This window comes from Cavia porcellus, unplaced genomic scaffold (genome assembly GCF_034190915.1).
Source record: "Cavia porcellus strain 051 isolate PalLab524CR breed Dunkin Hartley unplaced genomic scaffold, mCavPor4.1 scaffold_7, whole genome shotgun sequence".
Taxonomy (NCBI): domain Eukaryota; kingdom Metazoa; phylum Chordata; class Mammalia; order Rodentia; family Caviidae; genus Cavia; species Cavia porcellus.
The window spans coordinates 95962080-95982014 of record NW_026947490.1 but is presented as its reverse complement, the minus strand read 5'-3'; the positions used below and the strand labels follow the sequence as shown (position 1 = coordinate 95982014).

The 19935-nt window shown below is 36.3% G+C and overlaps 1 protein-coding gene across 1 annotated transcript in view; it reads left to right on the top strand.

Annotated features, from left to right (window-relative positions):
- Positions 1-19935, top strand: part of Sec63 (SEC63 homolog, protein translocation regulator) — a 60775-nt gene that overhangs the window by 27345 nt on the left and 13495 nt on the right. The window contains exons 6-17 of the mRNA XM_063253973.1: positions 1040-1098; positions 2497-2547; positions 3805-3913; positions 5696-5790; positions 5875-6007; positions 7651-7743; positions 8576-8730; positions 9459-9606; positions 12036-12118; positions 14467-14526; positions 14714-14887; positions 19055-19213. Of these exons, the coding sequence (XP_063110043.1) occupies positions 1040-1098; positions 2497-2547; positions 3805-3913; positions 5696-5790; positions 5875-6007; positions 7651-7743; positions 8576-8730; positions 9459-9606; positions 12036-12118; positions 14467-14526; positions 14714-14887; positions 19055-19213 (1319 nt within the window). The remainder of the gene's footprint in view (positions 1-1039; positions 1099-2496; positions 2548-3804; positions 3914-5695; positions 5791-5874; positions 6008-7650; positions 7744-8575; positions 8731-9458; positions 9607-12035; positions 12119-14466; positions 14527-14713; positions 14888-19054; positions 19214-19935) is intronic.

Sequence of the window (19935 nt, the reverse complement as noted above, 5' to 3'; positions counted from 1 at the left end):
AATGCCACTGTGGCCCTGAAGGGACAGTGTGTGAAGTCAGAGTTGCCATAGAGACCCCAGAAGTTTGAAAAAGCCAGGAGTGTGTATCTTCTGAGGAAAATTGCAAAGAGGGAGCAGAGCAGACCCAAGAGAGAAGCTATAAGAATGTCCAAAAGTGCTGTAGGGGCAGAGCCACCCAAGTCTTTTGGAGCTTACAGATTGCTTCAGATCCTGCATATGGAACTTCAGAACTTTATGTTTGCCCTGCTGGATTTTGGACTTGGTTTGGTCTCATTCTGTTGTATCCCTGATTTTGTACCTTTTGGAATGGAAATGTGTATCTTATGCCATTGAATGTTCGAAGTATTTGACTTTCTTTTTATTTATGCAGGACTCATAGCTAAAGAGTTTGCACTTGGACTTTTCAGCAATGCTGAACTGTTAGGACTTTGAAACTCTTAGAGATGGAAAAAATAAATAAATGCCTTTGCATAAAGGGAAGTGCATGAGTTTTTTGGGGGGCCAGGGGTAGAATGTTATGATTTGTGTCCCGTCAAAGTCTCATGCAGTTCTGGGGTGGGCTTTTCAGAAGTGGTTAGGGCAAGAGTTTGTGATGGATTCATGGTCCACTGCTGGGAATAAGGATGTGAGTGCTATACCTGACCTGTGAGCAGGTAGCCTGAATATAAAGTAAGGGACAGAAGGAGGCTTGTTATCTCTGTCCCCTGGTTGCTTTTGCCATCTTCTGCCACCATGAATGGTTGCCTCTCCACCACGTGCCATTCTGCATTGGAGCCAGCTGATTATGAACTGAAATTTACATACTGTGAGCGAAATATACTTTTCCTCCTTTAACTTTATGTATTAGGTATTTTGTCTTAGCAGCAGAAGAAAAGTACTCAAGACACTGATTTTACACATTTTCTAAACTTAGGACATACAAGAGAATTTGTTTTAGGAAGAAAAATTTCAAGAACTAATTTTTTCTCAAAATTTGAATTGTCATACATAAAATAATGGTTAGCATTTGCATAATGATATGATACTCTTCTTGTTTCAGCTACAAGTTTTGGAATTGCCCTGCCAGCATGGATAGTTGACCAGAAAAATTCAATTTTGGTGAGTACATTTAAGTAACATACATTGTAATGTGTTTGCCATAGTTTTTGTAATGTACTATGTGTTTTGGTGTAATATAATGAGAACTGTAAGGAGGAATATACTGTTACACTGTTTTTAACTTTGTATCCGTGCTGCCAGAGGGAGCACCCTTCTTAACTTGGTATTGTGAAAGCTGGTTTCACATAGTGGCCAGATACATTGGTTACCAGTATTAGGCCACTGATTTGGGACAAGGAGTTCTGCGTGTAGTTTTAAAACTTTAAAGATACAGTAGTTGTTAAAATTATTGTTGTTAATTTAATGTTGTTAAATTATTGTTGTTAAAATTATTTTCATATTGAGTCTTACTTTTGATTTGGGAAACTGCTGGTTTTTATGATAGCCACATTTCTCCTAAGCACTACTCAAGCTTTATCTTGTTCTTTCTCTCACCTTTACTTAGACTAAACTAATTTAAACTAATTTAATGTGTATTAAATGTTACATATTTTAAATGGTACATGAACTTCTGTAGTTCCATGTGCAGGATCTGAGGCAGTCTGTGAACTCCAGAAGGCCTGGATGGCTCTGCCCCTACAGCACTTCTGGAAGTACCATATAAAACATGTAAGGCAGTAGGACATGCGATGTAGGTCAGTAATGGTGCAATCCTAAAGCATCAGACATTATCTTAACCTGTTGTTCAGGAATGCATGATTCCCTACGAGAACTTTCTTGACATTATTATCTTAGAGCTGTATTTGAAGCAATAGAAATAGTCCACACAGCCTGTAATTTGTTATGAAAATGACTATTTTATGGCATATTAAAATCGGCCATCTTTAGGAGTGTAGTGTTGCTTGTTACAAGTGTGTTCATGTTGCTTAGAGTACTCTGAGAATAATAGAGACAGGCATAGCTGCCAGATTTAGGATCAAGCAGTAGGAATACAATCAATAGAAACTAATAGCAAACAGCAAATTAGGAAGTGGTGCCTTGACACACAGGAATCAGTTTGCCTTAGGGTTTCTTACATAATTTATTTCTGGGACACTAACTAAGGTATATGTTGATGAAGTACTCACAGGAAGGGAAATATAAAATTGTTTTGCTAGTATCTATATCAGTAAATAGCATATTAATAGGTAATTTATAATAGATAATCATGTGTGGGTTTTAGAGGTCAAATCCTAGCTCCACCAGTAGCTGTGTAACTTATTTTACTACCGGTGATATATCTAGAAAGAGAAGGCATAGTAGTACCTTCCTCAGTTTGATAATAAGAATTAAAGAAGATTATACACAAGGAGTGCTTTTATTAGTGCTTCCTAATTGTAGTCTTTAAAATACATGTTCATGACTATTGTTATAATTTGCCTGATGAAGGCTACCCTTTTTTTTCCTCTTCAATTCTAGGTTTTACTTGTATATGGATTGGCATTCATGGTGATCCTGCCAGTTGTTGTGGTAAGTCTGAGCTCTTTCTGTCAAATTTTTTTCAAGACATATTTGAAATCTCCCTGTAAGGTTTTAATTTGTATTATAGTGTAACTTATTAATCCTTGAATTTAAAAATCTTATACTTAGCTATACATTAGAGATCTTCTTAAGGTGATACTAAAGTATGCAAAAGCATCTTTCTATTCCAAAAGTTGTATATAACTGAGATAATATGGATAAGCTTAAAACTTTAAATGAAATTGTTTTTTATCTCCTTCATTTCTTTCAGAGGTAATCATTGCTAAATAGTTTCTTTCAAATCTTTCTGTGCATTTACACACATAAACATAAATACGATTTTTAAAAAACTAATGTGTTACATGGTATCATAATATAGAAATACAAAGTTTATGATCTTTGTCACTTACTATTTTTGTGAATTGTGTGCTTTTTAACTCTGGAATTTATCTGGATCCCAAAATGTGAAGCTAGTAATTAACCTGTGTTGTCTTCTTCATATGAGTGTTATTTGAGATACAATCTTATGAGTTAATGTGAATGAAAGTATTACATCAGTTGTAAAGTTGCTCCCACATTTATTTATCAGAAGTTTATTAAAGCTGGGTGTGATGACACACACCTATAATCCCAGCACTCTGGAGGCTGAGGCAGGAGGATTATAGCAAGTTCAAGACCAGCCTGAGCTACAAGCCCAGTTTCAACTGCATAGTGAGACCCTGTCTCAAAAAAAGGGCTGAAAATTTTTTTATTAAAGATACGTGAGTTGGGCACAGTGCTACATGCCTGAAATCCCAGGTGCTCAGGAGGGTGAGGCAGGAGGAGAGTAAATTTAAGCCCAGCCTAGGCAACTTAATAAAACTGTCTTCAGCATAAAAAAATAAGAGACGGAAATGTAGCTTACTGCACACATCCTGAATTCAATCCTAGACCATCAAAAACAACAGCAAAACAAAATAAAAATGTGTTTGTTAGGAACCAGATTGTTCCTAGCAGTGGGTGTTCTTATTCCTGTTTTATGTTTAATCGATTTCTACCTAAAACCTAAGTTCTTTAATCATATATATGAAATAATGCAGCTTGGTATTTAAACTTCAGGCAATATATATTTGTTAAACAATTTGAAATATATAACAAAAAAGTACTATAAATAATACTCAGATGTTTTTACTAGTTTATGAATATTTAGAAAATATGCCCATAAACATTTTGCATCAATTATTGTTTTCATGTTTTATTTCTTGCTTAATCTTATTTGTGTTTTAGGGTTCTTGGTGGTATCGCTCGATACGCTACAGTGGAGATCAGATTTTAATACGTACAACACAGATTTATACATACTTTGTTTATAAAACCCGAAATATGGATATGAAACGTAAGTATATTTAAGAAATGTGTTCTTAGTTTCATTATTTTATGTAGAGTTGAAATATATTTCCTAACTGTGCTGGAGAAATCCTATGTTACAGTTTCACAGCCAATCAGTTCCTGTAACTAATAATGGAGGAAAATGCTAATATATTTCTTGATTTATATTTACAGTATTCCTATTTACTCAGTTATGTAGACTACTTGAAATTTTATTGCAAATTTTATAATACTAGGCAACCTTTGTTATTTATTGTATCCAAGTATTGCTAAGAACTGTTGTGTGTTATCTTGTTTAAGGCTTACAGTTGCTTCCATAAGTAAATGCTGCTTTTAACCACATGATGCGGTTAAACTAAGGGTAGGAAAGTGAACGTGTCTAAGGCAGCACAGTAAGTGCCAGAGCCAGGTTGGAAGCCAGGCAGTCTGTTTCCCAATCCGTGAGCCACGGGTGTAATTCTGGTGTATTCATGTTGTATGAACAGAAGTCTTGGGTGTGTTGAAAGAAAACTGTGAGGATATTCTGTTCCCAGGTTCTTATTTACACTTTTCTAAATACTTATAAATACTTCCTCTGATCCTAACCAGTCAGCTTTGTACAGTTCATCCCAGAGTGTATTTGTCTCTCAAAATGACTGCTGTGTTGAATCAGAATCTCCTCTTTCCTTCCTTTTTTTTTCTTAAAGAAATGAAAAACCTAAATTTAAAATTCTTTCACTGGACAATGTAGGTTTTGTGAGTGAGTGTGTGTGTGTGTTTGTGTGTTTTCTGAAACGGGCATGGTTGTACTTGTGCTTTGCCAGTTTTGGGTTTTTTTTTTTTTTTTTTTTTGTACTGGGGATCGAACTCACAACCTTGCGCTTGCAGGCAAGTGCTTGAGATTTGCCAGTTTTAATGAGTTTTTTAGTAATAAGAAAAGTACTTGTTACTTAGCTTCTCGTTGTTTATGCATAGGATCTGTCATCTACAACTGAAAAAAAGAGAGGCTTAATTTGGTCCATGGTTTCAGGGGATTCAATCCATGGTTAGCTGGCTCCAAGGCAGAAACATCGTGGCAGAAGACATAGATACTTAGTTTTTAATGACTGGGAAGCACAGCTGGAAACGGTGCCAGAGCGGCCAGGACTCATCCATGGCAATCCTAACCCATGCAGTTGTCAAGTGTCACATTTCAGTGTTGTCAGCTTAACACTCATTATAATATCTCCTTAAATATACTTAACCCAGTAATCATAGTAAAATCTTGCATGCAAATGAAAATGTAATAATCTCTTCTCCCAAAGCTAAATAGTTCCATTATTCAGAGTGCAAGGGAAAATCTCTTCTGAGACTCAAGGCAAGCTCTTAACTGAAGAACATCTATAAAAATCAAAAACAGGGGTCTGGGGATTTAGCTCAGCGGCATAAGTGCCTACCTTGCAAGCAGGCAGTCGTGAGTTCGATCCCTGGTACCGATAAAAATGAAAAAAAATCAAAAACAAATTATGTAATCCCAAGGTACAATGCCCAGTGTAGACATACCCAATTCAAAAGAGATAAATAAGGAGGTAGACTAGCACCAAAGCGAGACCAAAGCCAGCAAGGCAAACAGTTAAGCCCCATAGCTGTATATCCAGCATGGAAACGTGGTGGCACATGAGTACCCACAGGGCTTGGGGGTCCACCCTATGGCCTTGTTGGTTGGAGCCCACACAGTCTCCCTTGTGCCTTGAGATAAGGAGGTATAGTACTTCAGGAAGAGAAATGGCCACATTTATTTATCTGTCGTCTTGGATTTTTGTTTCTGTAGGTCTCATTATGGTTTTGGCTGGAGCTTCTGAATTTGATCCTCAGTATAATAAAGATGCCACAAGCAGACCAACAGATAATATTCTAATACCACAGGTTAGGCCAGTCTCCTAAATTTCTTATTACTAAAATGAATGCTTTTTATGTGTATATTTTGAATAATTATTTTATATGCTCTAGTTGATCAGAGAAATTGGCAGCATTAATTTAAAGAAGAATGAACCTCCACTTACCTGCCCATATAGCTTGAAGGCCAGAGTTCTGTTACTGTCTCATCTTGCTAGAATGAAAATTCCTGAGACCCTTGAAGAAGGTATGTCTGATTCTAGTATATACAGGGTTTAATGGGACCAAAGCAACATATTTAATTAAACCTCACAGTGCAGTGTTTTTGATGGCTTTTTTCTCCTCAAATAATTGCTGAAGGACCTTTTATTAAAAATCTATATGCTGTATAATTACTTCATAAATATTTTCAGGGTTTGTAATGTCTTGGCAAATGTTAAAAGCATTCAAGTAAGAGTATTCTGTATGAGAAATCTTTAGTTAATTTAAGATTATATAAAAAAAAACTCCTAATGGCTTTTAAAAAAGAACTTTGTAAGCTTTTTTAGAGAGACAAAATGATTTTCACAGTGGTATCTCCACTAAACTCCAGTCTCCCCACAGTTTGCTCCATCCCCCTATACAGTTACCGGTAAGTATCTGATCTTCATTTAAAGCTGGAAGCCGTCTATTCTGTTTAAAACAGAAGCTGTGGATTCGGACCAGAGTGTTTCCAAGGCCATTGGTTTGAGTGTTGTCTCTTCCTTACCTGTATTATTTCACTTGAGGTTTTAAAAGAAAGTCATCTTAGGAAAAAATACTCTTTTTGAATGGAGTCTTATCTCTTCTTCTCCTTAACCTAAGAAAGCAGTCAAATGCTTCTGAAAACAAGGCCACTTGGTGCTCATTAGTTAGTGACAGAATGCTTATGAAGGGATGCTATTTTAAGCATTGTCACTGGAATTACTTTGAAATACTAATTAGTCATTGTTTTACTAATGTTCTGAACAGATATATAACCATTTTTATTTTTAAAGCAGTCGTCTTTTAGAAATAGGAAACCCACCTTACATTCAGCCGGACCCAGTGTGGACCCTAGTAGTTCATTTGTCTGCAGAGTGTGTCCTTCTCTGCCTTTTCTCATCTCTCTGTGCTAACATGTGTTCTCAGTCTTAGTCTTGGAACTTGCTGTAATTGTAGAAATTTAAAAATCCAGTTGTGGTGGCTCACTTCTGTAATGCCAGCACTCGGGAGGCTGAGGCAGGAGGATCATTGCAAGTTCCTGACCAGCCTGGGCTACAAAGTGAGTTCAAGGCCAGCCTGAACTGCATAGAGACCTGTCTCACAATGACAAAAAAAAAAAAGAAAGAAACTTAAATGAAAATTTGAAAATGTCTAAAAAATTGCAAAAATATGATTAAATTTATAGTTAATACTTTTAAAGAAAAAGAGAATTGACTTATGAAACTTATTTAATAATATTAAAATTTTGCCTTTGGTGGCATTTAACATGAAGGGTTTTCTGACAGATTTTTTGATAGTGAACTGAAGGAGAAGTTTTTCCCTTCAATCTGTATAATTCGTTTAAAAAATGTTTTTTTGGAGACACCCCATGACTGGTTTTTTTTTTTGTTGTTGTTGTTGTTATTTTTGTCTTTTTTGAGACAGGGTCTTGCTATGCAGTTCAGGCTGACCTTGAGCTCACTTTGTAGCTCAGGCTGCTTCCTCAAACTCACAATGATCCTCCTGCCTCAGCCTCCCGAGTGCTGGGATTACATGTGTGAGCCACGCTTAGCTCAATCTGTATAATTCTAAGGTCATTTGTGGGACAATTTAAATTTATTCTTACTCTTGGATTGTTTTAACTATAACATTAGAATGATTTGCTTCAGGTTTTTGGTTGTTTTGCAGATCAGCAATTTATGTTGAAAAAATGCCCTGCCCTTCTTCAAGAAATGGTTAATGTAATATGCCAACTCATAATAATGGCCCGGAGCCGTGAAGGTGAGGAGGAAATGTAGTTAACCATGTTTTTCTTCTTGCAAGCATATGCAGGTTATACTTGATACTTTTAAGATCTTTGGTATTTGTTATAATTTTGTGTACTAGTTTAATTAGCTTTCCCAATTATTGCTCACGATTTTTCTCATTATTTCATTGTTTTATTGTGAGCTTTGCAAAGATTTAACATTTTTTTCCTCTGGATATGTTGGAGTTTATTCTGTAATAGTGAGTTTGAAATAATTGTTTGCTATATTGATGATTCACTTAATGTGTAATTTTTTTTGCATGAGAGGAAAAGCATTGAAATTTTGGATCAGTGGGGTAAAGGGAGAACCTTAGAAAAGGCAACAGTGGTTGTCAGTCACTATGGTGACGTTAGTTCTTGGCCTAGAGTCAGTATATTCATAATACTGATGATGTCTGGCAATTTACTGCTACTGGAACTGTTGCAGAGAATTTTAAAATTATTGTTGCTGGTAATATTCCTGTAACCAGTTTTTCATATTTTAATACGGATTTGCTAGTAACTTTTTCTTTCTCTCTTTTTGAGACAGGGTTTTGCTATGCTGTTCAGGCTGGCTTGAGCTCACTTTGTAGCCCAGGCTTGTCTCGAATTTGCAGCAATCTTCCTGCTTCGGCCTCCTAATTGCTAGGATTCCAGGCATGCGCCAACAAGTGCGGCTAACTTTTCTAGGAACTTTTAAAGGAAAATAAACACCATAATCTTAAAATTTGAGACAATATATTTCTACAGATAATTTTAATGATGAATTGTTTGCTCTTGAACATGTAAAAAGTCCATCCCTGTTTCTTTTTTCCTATTCTTTCTAAGAAAGGGAGTTTCGTGCTCCAACTTTGGCTTCCTTAGAAAACTGCATGAAGCTTTCCCAGATGGCTGTCCAAGGCCTTCAGCAGTTTAAATCTCCCCTTCTGCAGCTCCCACACATCGAAGAGGACAATCTTAGAAGAGTTTCTAATCATAAAAAGGTAATTCTTTCTTTTGTGAAAATCGGGTGTTAGTAGTTTGTGTCACTCAACAGTAGTGTGAATAAAAATGGGTACTCTAAATTTCTTAGGGTTAGACTGTTGTAAGCGTTCTAAAACTCACTCGCAAGTGGTTCTATTAACATTTTCTTAATTGGGTGTTGGTTTTATAAGGTTACTGTAAGGTTACTGTAAGGGCATTTTAACAGTTAACCCTTTGCTACTTCTTTTACCAAAAATAAATGCACCAAGTAAAGATGCATTGTGTATTTTTCAAGTCATTGCATTCTTGACTTAAACACTGAGTGACGGTTTATTGCCTTTATCAGTTTGGTCATGTGTTAGGTCATAACCTCGGATTCAAAGCCAGGAACTTCATCTATTTCATGGGATAATCTCTGTGAAAGTAAAAATTGGTATCCAGTACCACATACGTGAAAATTAAAGGACATTCCCACAACAGAACATTTAGACAAGGCCTAGTAACAGTTATATTTAGAAAATGCAAAAAAGTGAGAGTATTATATAGTAAATCCTTGATGGTACAGTCGTGTTTGGGAGGATAATTGAAGGTTCTTAATATCAAAGTTGAAAATAAATTGTCTTAACATTTTTCTAGAAATCTTAGTCTTAACATTTTTCTAAAAGTTGCTGAACTTTTGGTCAGCATACTAATAATTTTTTTATGAAAAGCTTTATGAATTTGAGGACCTCTTTCTTTCCTTATTCAGTACAAAATTAAAACTATACAAGATTTGGTGAGTTTGAAAGAACCAGATCGTCACAGTCTTCTACACTTCCTTGAAGATGAAAAATATGAAGAGGTTATGGCCGTTCTTGGGAGTTTTCCGTATGTAACCATGGATATAAAGTCACAGGGTAAGTGGGGGGTTCCTCACTGCGCGTGGCTCCCTTTAAATAGGTGGTTCTCACTTACTTGACTCAAGATTCTCGGAACACTGCTTAATAACATAATTTAAAGTAGACTTTGTAAAACTATAGTTTTCTTGTCAGATTTACTGCAATAGAAAATGAGAAACATATACTTACTCTTTTTGAGGAAACTAATATAGCTTTACTTTTATTTCTGTCACAGTGGGATTAACTCCAAGGAGTTTTTTTGGTTGCCCAGCATTCAGAATTTAACTTTGCAAAGAATGGAAGAGACTGCAGTGTAATGAAAGGATAGGAAATATTTGAAGGGTATTAAAAGAAGGAGCTGCTTAGTACTGAGTTTTAAAAGCCCTAGTCTTTGTATTAAGCCTTAAATTACCATGTGTTCTACCTTATTTCTTGTGTTTTTCTCATGTTACCTGTATCTTTATGTCCATTTCAAATTTTAAAACTCCAGATTGTTTCTATTTACGTAACTTCTGTGTGCCCATTTTAATGGCTACATGGTCTCTTAGGGCACTGACAGACGGTCTGCTCATTCATTATGTATTTGTGGTATTGTTCTGAGCTTTAGCTGCAGTGAGAACATTCTTGTAAAGCACCCAGAATACAGGAATGTGTTAGCAGTGAGCTCTGTCTTTAAAGCTTTCATCATCTAGCTGAGGAAACAGGACTAAAAAGCGAGAACATACGCTGAGTGTTAAGTGAGTGATAACGGACCCTGTGCCGTTTCCATGCAGCAAGTGCTGAGTATCGTGTACTCTACTGGGTGCTAAAGAAACAGCAGTAAGACTTTCCCCCCCTTGCTGGTCCATATCCTACTAAGACCTGCGAAGAGATAAATGACTACTTAGAATGGGTGTTTCAGATGGAAAAGCAAACTGCAACCTGATATATCTGTTTCCTAGAATAGTATAGATAGTAAAAACCCGTCAAAATCTTGGACCACTTTGGCAGGAATTTGGGATTTTCTTTTGGGGCCATGAGTTTCCAGAGTTTAAAAATAACAATATGAAAGCTGCATAAAAACTATACTAATTGAACCATTCAAATGAAAATCTACTTTGAGACTCCGATAATCTTTGACATGATTGCAGAAAGTCCATACTTTGTAGAAAAATGAATGTTAGAAGATTTTTTCTTGATTTTATGTGAAAGTAAATGTTCAGTTTCATTGAGAAACATTATCATGTGTTCTGTTCCATAACATCTTGCATAGTTTATATTTTTATAATGCTAGCTCTAACTATACATGTATGTAATATATGTGATATAGTTTGAAGGGTAAATAGAAGGCTCATAGAAGCAGGGAACAGACACTGCCCACTACTATGGCGGAGATGATGGATCTCTCCCTGCCTTTAAACTGGAGACTGTAGAATCTCATGATGGGCCTTTTCATTTTAAACCATCAAATGGCATGTAGACATGTATACAACAGTTATTTTACATGCACTATTCATGCATGTATAACTGGGTAAAAAGAAAAACATAGATGGATATGTGGCCCAGGTTTTATTTTCTGATAATGAAGACTTCTGGTATGAAAGGTTCTATCCTAATTTCTGACATCCAGTTGCTTTACCCATTGCAGCCGCTAGTGGAGTTGGCAACTGTAGGTTGTTTTAGAGACCATTGTTTTCCTATTTTGAATGTTTCTTAGAAACTAGAACATAGTATGCTGATAAAAATCTGTGTAAAACAGGCATACCAGACTTAAAAAAACTTTAGACAAAAATATATAGTAGAGAACATTAATATTATCTGAAAAAAACATATCTAATAAAGTTTATTTAATGTTATAGTTTTTTAATAAACCTACAGGGATGTAAATGTGGTTTTAATAAATTAAAAAGCTGTAAAATTCATTGCACTTAATATTGCAAAAATGTTTTCAGAGTACTTAGTGTAAAGACGATGTAACTTAATGTAAAGTTTAAGTTCTTTTACAAATTCTCTTGAAGGTGACGTTTTACAGTATTAGTGTTCATCATTTTTTTTGTCTCAGGCAGTGACCAGCCGGGTATAATCTTTGGAGTATATTTTCACATAGTGCTGGAGCCCCATTTTTATATTGCTTGAAAGAGAGTTGTAGTTCTCATATTGCATCGTGTTTTCAGACTTTGGCTTGAATCTTGGCAGTGCCAGTATAGTTACAATTCTGTGAGTGGGTGTCGTACTTTCTGAACCTTGGTTTTTTCCATAAATGGAAATGATGATATTCTTTACAGGGTTAATTTAAGGGTTAAGTCATTCCAGTGCTAAAGACACCAAACTGGAGAGTTTAACATGGTTTTTTATTTTTAATAAATGTGATATATATGCTTAAACAGATTGATCTGGTAAGTTACATTTTGCTCTTTGCATAGACATGGAACTTTGTTTCTTTGCTGATTTTCCCTTCCGTCTTACAGTACTGGATGATGAGGACAGCAATAACATCACAGTAGGATCCCTAGTCACAGTGCTGGTCAAACTGACAAGACAAACAATGGCAGTAAGTAGTCTCTGTATTTTATGCTTTGAGAATGTATGTCAAGCTTTTTATAGTTTTCTTAGTTGAAGTAATTTCTCAAAGTCGAATTGTAATCTTATTTTATAAGATCTGTTATCTGTTTTGAAATTTTATATTTTTATGATTTCATAAACACCAAAACCAGCTAAAAATAGATTATTTATGTAATAACATTTTTTTTTTTTTTTTAAATACAGGGTTTCTATGAGGTTGAGGCTGGCCTTGAACTCGTTATGTAGCCCAGGCTGTCCTTGAATTCAAGGTGATCCTCCTGCCCCAGCCTCCCGAGTGCTGGGATTATAGGTCTGAGTCACCTCGCCTGGTGTAAATTTTTAATTCTCTCTAAAATATAATAATAGATAGGTTATGTGAGTATAGTTCTTAAACTATAAGGTGCAGTCTGTAACAGTTTAATTACTGGTTTTTGTTTGCTTGTTTTGTCTTTTGAGATAGAGTCTCACTGTGTAGTTCAGGCTGGCCTGAAACTCACAGTGATCCCTGCCTCAGTCTAATTCCAAGTGCTGCATATATCGGCATGTGCCACCATATTTTTGAGAATTTTGTTACTTAGTCCTTTATAACTAAATCTTTTTTGAAACAAGGTCTCACTATGTAGTTCAGCTGGCCTTAAACTTGCTATAGAGCCCAGCTGGGTTTCACACTTGCATGATCCTCCTGCCCCAGCCTCCTGAGTGCTGGGATTGCAGGCATGTGCCACCAGGCTCAGCTCTTTTAGTTTATTCTTTAGATAATTTATTTTATTTTTTGCTTAAAACCTTTGAAAGTTTACATTGAAAACAACTATTTCTGATAGTATGAAAAGTTCCTGCCATCTGGAAAAAATTGAAGCAATGCAGAAAAGTATAGGAAGAGATAAAATCATCTTAATACTCCACTGCTTTGAGATGATGTTTTAAAACTCATTTTAAAATATCCTAATGCATGTACAGTATATGTGTAGAATTGTTTATTTTTTAAAATTAGAGATCCCTTCTGTCATCCATCTCCCCAAAGTAAACTTAGCAGCCTCAGATGCCACAGAATTCAGTCTGTGTACATTGTTTTCTTTTTCTATGTTCACGTGTACAGTATACCTATACATTGGTACTTCTCTCATTCTTTTTGTTAAATCTAATTGTATTGTGTATATTTTCTGTGTCTTGTTTCTCTGTTTCTATTTGTATTACCTTCCAAGTCAATTCGTATAGTTGAAACTCATTGGTTTGATAGACTGTGGTTTAGTCAACTAGTAGTAGATTTTATTATGCTCTGGGGTCTCTGACCATCTACAGAAAGTACATGGTGCATTTAAACTCCATGTCTAAAATCATTAGTAGAAAAAACATACTTTGAGGTCAGATATATAAAATAAAAACATTGATTTTATGATATCAAGGGATACCTTGTGTAACAGACTAAATGAAAGGTACCTTTAAGCCTGTGCAAAAATTTGGTTTAAAATCTAAAATTACAATACTCAAGTACTCTGGAATGCCAGAAGAAATGAGCGAAGAATTGATCTTGGGCTGTTGGCATTTCTGGGGTAATTGGTAAGAAAAAAATGTGGAACCAGCTGGATTAAGTAAAATAGTCAAGTACTTTTCCTCCCATTTTTGTATGAACTATACCTTAGAGTAAATATTAAATACAGGTAATAAATGAAGTAATGAGGAAGTGATGACAGAATTAGACAAAGGAGTGGCAGCTGTTTTCTTTTTCTGGAAAGACCGAGTCAGTAAATATTTCAGGTCTTACAGCTCATCACGGTCTTTGTTACTGTGCTCACAATGGGGCATGGTTGTGTTCCTGTTTAAACTTGTTTAAAAGGTGGTGGTTTGCCATAGTTGGCTGACCTCTTGAGTTAGGTCATCTCTGTTGTAGTGAAGTATTTTCGACTTTAAATTTACATATTTCAAATCATTGTATTTGTTATTTAAGTAGATTGTGCTTTTCAGAATGTATTCAGGAAAGCTATGCTATACTTCAGAAAGTAGACAGCCAGCCGCATATTTGCACATCTGCCAAGTTTACTTCTCTCAGTTGTAACCAGTTAAAAAAATTTAACTAACTGGGTGTGGAGACACATGCCTGAAATCTCAGCACTCTGGGAGGCTACAGCAGTAGGATTACAAGATGTCAGTTTACAGAACACTGTCTCAAAGAATTAAAAAGGCTGAGATATGGCTTAGTGTGAAGGCCCTGAGTTCGATTCCCAGTACTGCCAAAAACTAACAAAACAACTGACATAACTAATACACTTGTTGAAAGCTATTTTTGTTCCTTTGAAAAATAGATACAGTTTGACAGATTTTTCTTTTTGCTACCCATAGGAAGTGTTTGAAAAGGAGCAGTCCATCTGTGCCGCAGAGGAACAGCCTGCTGAAGATGGGGTAAACTTGTTTTCTTATCTTTCCTGGGGAACCGAATGTTTTATTTACTTGTCTGATTGACTATATTATTGTGAGAGAGTAATTCAGTTTATAAAAATATTTAGTTAAGCTATTCCCACCTAAAAATTACAAACCTTCTGACCTATTACTGTGATTTGCTGAATGTAATGTGTTGTTACAATTACAGCAGAGTGATGTTAACAAGAACAAGACAAAGGGAGGATGGCAGCAGAAGAGCAAAGGACCCAAGAAAGCTGCTAAATCAAAGAAAAAAAAGCCTTCGAAAAAAAAACCTGCACCTGTGACACTACCGCAGTCAAAGCAGCAGAAACAGAAGCAGGCAAACGGAGTAGTTGGGAGTGTGAGTTTAATTTTTATCATCATTATTATCATGATTGAGGTATAATACACATGCACTAAAATGTTCAAATCTTACATGTACAGCTCTTGAAATTTTACATATGTATGTACCCATAAATTCAAATCAAGATTAAAAATACTACCAGCATGCTAGAAAGCTAATGCTTAGTCAGTAACCCCTCTATTACCTCCTCATCCCTCTGTCCCCCATTATTTGGTTTACATGCACCATAGATTAGTTCTGCCTGCATCATATAAATGGAATTATTTTATGCCTGGTTGCTATCATTAAACATTTTGTCCATGACGTTTGGGGGCAGGAGTACTGGGGATTGAACCCAGGACCTTTGCACTGAGCTATATTGCTAACCTTTGTATCATTTTTAATTTTGAGACAAGTTTTTGCTAAGTTGGCCTAGCAGTACTTGAACTTTTAATCCTCCTGCTTCAGCTTCCAGGAATGCTGGCATTACTGGCCTGTGCCACCACGTAACATTTTATCTTTTTGTATTATTGGTAGCAGTAGTCCATTCTGTGTATGTGTGCACATATGTATGTAGTATTTAACTGCATAAATACATGATACCATAAATTACTATTTTGTTCTGTGCATATTGGACATTTGAACTGTTTGTGATTGTTACTTAATATGAATAAAGGTAGCATACTTATTCTTGTACATGGCAATCATTTTTCACCTAGCAGTGTATTGCTGAGTTTTGAGATAGATTTATTTAATTCATTGAAAGAACCTGTTATCCAAAATTGTGTCATTGTACAGTGCACAGGAGTACAGTGTGTGTAGTGGTTCTGCGTGTTCACAAATACTTGGTTTTCGTAGGCTTTTATATTTCCATTTGGTAGCTCTATAGTAGTATCAGTATCACTTTGTGTAGCTTCATTTGCATTTACCTGATTACTTGTTGATGTTGAGTTTTATTTCTTTGCTGTCTATTTAGTATCCTTTTTTTTCCTGTTATGTTGTTTTCTTATGGATTTGTTGCAGTTCTTTGTATATTCTGGATATGAGTCTTTAATTTTTCTCCTTATTAATGGTAGCTTTTGATGATTCTTAATGTTATTGCAGCCCATTTTCATCTTTCTTTTTTATGGTTAATGCTTTTGTGTTTTGCTTAAGAGAGCTCATCCTAACCCAAGTACATGGAGGTACTTATCTGTTTCCTTTAGAAGCATTATTATGTTACTTGTTACATTCTAGTAGTATGATACATCATACATTATTATTCATGAATGGTGTGACGTATGGAGTATGGGCCACTGATTCTAGCGCTGAGATGCTCCCTCTTCACTGAGTCACAGTGGCACTTTGTGTTGCCACAACAGGTAACTGGCCATATTGTTTCTGTGTTGGTGTGTAGGTTCTAGTCCATTCTAGTTGTTTATTCTTGTGTCAATACCCTCCTCTTAATTGTAGCATTAGTGAATTCTTAGAACATAGTAACCTGAAGTCTTTTGACTCTTATTAATGCAAAGTTGTCCTAGCTATTGCAGATCTTTTGCATTTCTGTGTAAGTAGTAAAATAATTGGTAATTTCTTTCAGAAAACTGTGGGAGACAACTTGTGACTCCCCTTGAATGCAGAACGATTGCTGCAACTTTGATTAGCTCAAAGTCTTATTTCCTTATGCTGATATGTAGAAAGCTGGCTGTGGTATTTCCTCCTCTCTTTAACTGGCTCTAAGCATTGCAAATAAGGCCAGCCAGGTATGGTATGTAATCTCTAAAGCCATCCTTCCTCGCTTAGTGCTCTCTTGTGAAAGATATGAGCACAGCTCCCAGAATGTCAATTGAGTGTGAGCTTCAAGGTAAGGAGGCTATGACTCCCCTGGGCACAAAAGTTTACAAGGATCAGGAACCCAAGCAACAGCCTCCTAAAACAATTCAGTTACTACCTTAATTGAATTATGCAAATTGGTCCTTATCCCCGCATTTTACAGGGATGCTTTTCTCCCCACCTGGCCAGCCAGCTCAAGTACATAATTCCTGCCGTCCTCACTGTCACTCATCCTGAGCCACCCCCCTTCCTCACAAGATAATAAATTCTGGGAGAAGCCTTGGATCAGGGTCTTTGTCCGCACGTCCTCTCGGGGATTGGATTTAGAACCCCTCAACTGCCCTTCACTTGGAACATGTCTTGGGGTCTTTACTCTCACCGTGGATTGCATTGTGATAGGATTATTTTCAGAGGATAAAAAATGCTTCCAAAAGTTGAGGAGTATAAGACAAAAGAGGCCTTTATTCTGGGAACATGGGGAGAGAGGACTGGCGCGCTGGCCGCTGGAATCTGGCGATCTCTCTTGTGGACACGTGGCGTGGGGGAATATAAGTAGCCTCAGCTTAGGGCAGTGTCTTAAGGCCATTAGAGATGCACAGGTATTGCATTGGCACACGTTTGGCGCCAGGGGCAGGTTCGAAGGGTAGGGGGTATAGGGTTACAGGTAACTCTCTAGGGGCGGGAGCTCCCTAATTCCGGCTGAGGGTTTTCTGGCTACAGTGTCCAGTCTGGGCCAGCAACCCTTTCAGAATTAACTTGCTGGGATTCTACTAATGTCTCAGTGGGATTACAAATATAAGGACAACTGGAAAAGGGGTTACAGTACTTGGATAACTGTATTCAGTATTTGGGATTACAGTAAAAGCGTGCTGAATATGTTGGTATTGCATTGGCTGTGGTTCAGTATGGGGAATTTAACACATTAATAGTGAATCTTATTTATCATTATATGAATGAACTGTATCTCGATTCAAATTATCTTGATTAATTTGGAGGTTCCTTAATCTTCCTCAGTAGTGTTCAATGGCAGAAGTGTGTTACATCTTTCATTATATTTACTGCCATGTATTTGGTGCTTTTTTGTTATTGTAAATTCTTTTAAAATATTCTTCAAGGCTTTTATTGGTATATAGAAGAACAGTTGATTCCTCAGTTTGACTTTGTATGGAGTCTTAGTGAATTGACAGTAATTCACTATAATACTTTCCGCACATGCAGTTATTAGGATACTTTTTGTGAATTAGGATACTTTTTTCTTTGTAAAATTTATATTCTTCCTTTTGGCCTTTCTCTGCTGGCTGGAACTTTCAGGGTTAGGGTTTAATCTTAGGAAGCAAACTATTTCACTAAGTGTAATTTTTGTAGATAATTTTCTTCAATTTTGTATCAGGTTTATGCTAGTCTTTAGTAAGCAAGCTAGGAGTTACATCCTTTTCTGGAAGTGTTTAAAATTGTGTTTCTTACTTGGAAAATTTTCTAGAGTAGTCTGGAGTTTTTAAAAGGACTTTAAGTTTTGGAGTTTGTTTCATTAACATATAGTCTTCTTTTTTAGTCAGTGAAGCAAATTTGTTTTTCAGGGAATTTGTCTATTTCCTCATCATTGGTCATTTGGCATAGTTATAATATCCTATTTTTTATTTTTGGGGGGATCGAACTCATGACCTTACACTTGCCAGGCAGGTGCTTGTGCCACTTAGCTATATCCCCAGTCCTATCCTATATTAAAAATAACCTGTCAAATCCAATTATGTCTTTTTAAATTTCTAATATAGTGATTTGTATTTCCTTTTTCTTACATTTTTGCCTAGGGGTTTATCAGTGTTACAGTTCAAAGAACAACTTTTGATTGTTTTGAGTTTCTCTTATATATCTGATTTGTATTTTTGTGAACTTATAATTGTCATTTACTTCTTACTTTGCATTTAACTTGCTATACTTTTTTTTGTTTCTTGAAATGAACCAGTTAAGTATTTTGCCAAGGAATTGAGTTCTTTACTGCATTATAACCATCAATTTCAGAAAGTGATGTTAATCTTCTGAAGTTAGTACTTTTCTGTACATTACCCAATTCCTTTCCTTAAGTAAAATGTGTGTATAATTGATGCTTTGGAAGCTGGTAGCTATTGTGATAAATAAATGTTTTTATTTTATAAACTAAGAAGAATGAATAATAGACAAGCAGAATGCTAAAGCCTTCATTCTCTGACATCTTTATACATAAATAAGAATGTTTATTATTCCCTAAAATTCTGTATCAATAGTGAAATTTTAAGTGTGAACCAGTTTGGTTATGTTGACAATATGTTAGCTTCAGAGACCCAGTGATAAATACGCGTGGCCGTAGTCAGAACTTTTGTGGTTGCTGTTTTGTAGGAAGCTGCGGTCAAGGAAGACGAAGAAGAAGTTTCTGACAAAGGCAGCGATTCTGAAGAAGAGGAAACCAATAGAGATTCCCAGAGCGAAAAGGATGACGGTAGTGACAGAGAGTCTGACAGAGAGCCAGACGAGAAACAGAACAAAGACGATGAGGCGGTGAGGTTGCAGCGGTTGCATAGTTGGAAGCCTACCTCTGTTGCTCTGGGTGTTTCTGGAGTTCCAGATGCGTCCTCACGACGCTGCTGCTGGTCTTGCACTCCGAGGCTCAGTGATCTTCCACCTCAGCCAGAGCACGAACGCTACAGTTTTTGCCTGGCTGTTTTGGGCTTTACTCGTTTCTTCGCTTGCTTGTCTTTTCTTGTCTTCAATAATACTGAAATGTCTGTGCAAGCAAGCTTGCTGATTTCACAGCTGCTCGTTTTGTATTTTGTTACTTGTGGGTTTTGTTTTGTTTTCTTGAGAGAGCCCCACTACGTGGTTCAGGTTGGCCTGGACTCGATGTGCCGCCCAGGCTGGCCTCCCCTCTTGAGTGTCGCGTGTACCGCCACATCCAGCTTTTTGCTTTGCTTTGTTTTGTCTTACTTAGTTTTTTAAGAATGACAGAGTTTGAAAAGAAAAGAATTTTTTCAAATGATTGAAAATCCTGATATGTTTGTTTCTGGACTTGTTCATTTGTTTGTTTTTTGGGTGTTACTGGGAATTGAGCCCGACCTTTACACTAAACTACATCCCTAATACTCCCTTTAAAAATATTTTTATATCGTGATAAATTACTGAGTTGCCAGATGAGGTTTGAACTTGTGATCCCCTTGTCTCAGCCTCCCAGAATATGGGATTCCAGGTACCTACCACCATACCCAGTTTGGAGATCTTTATTT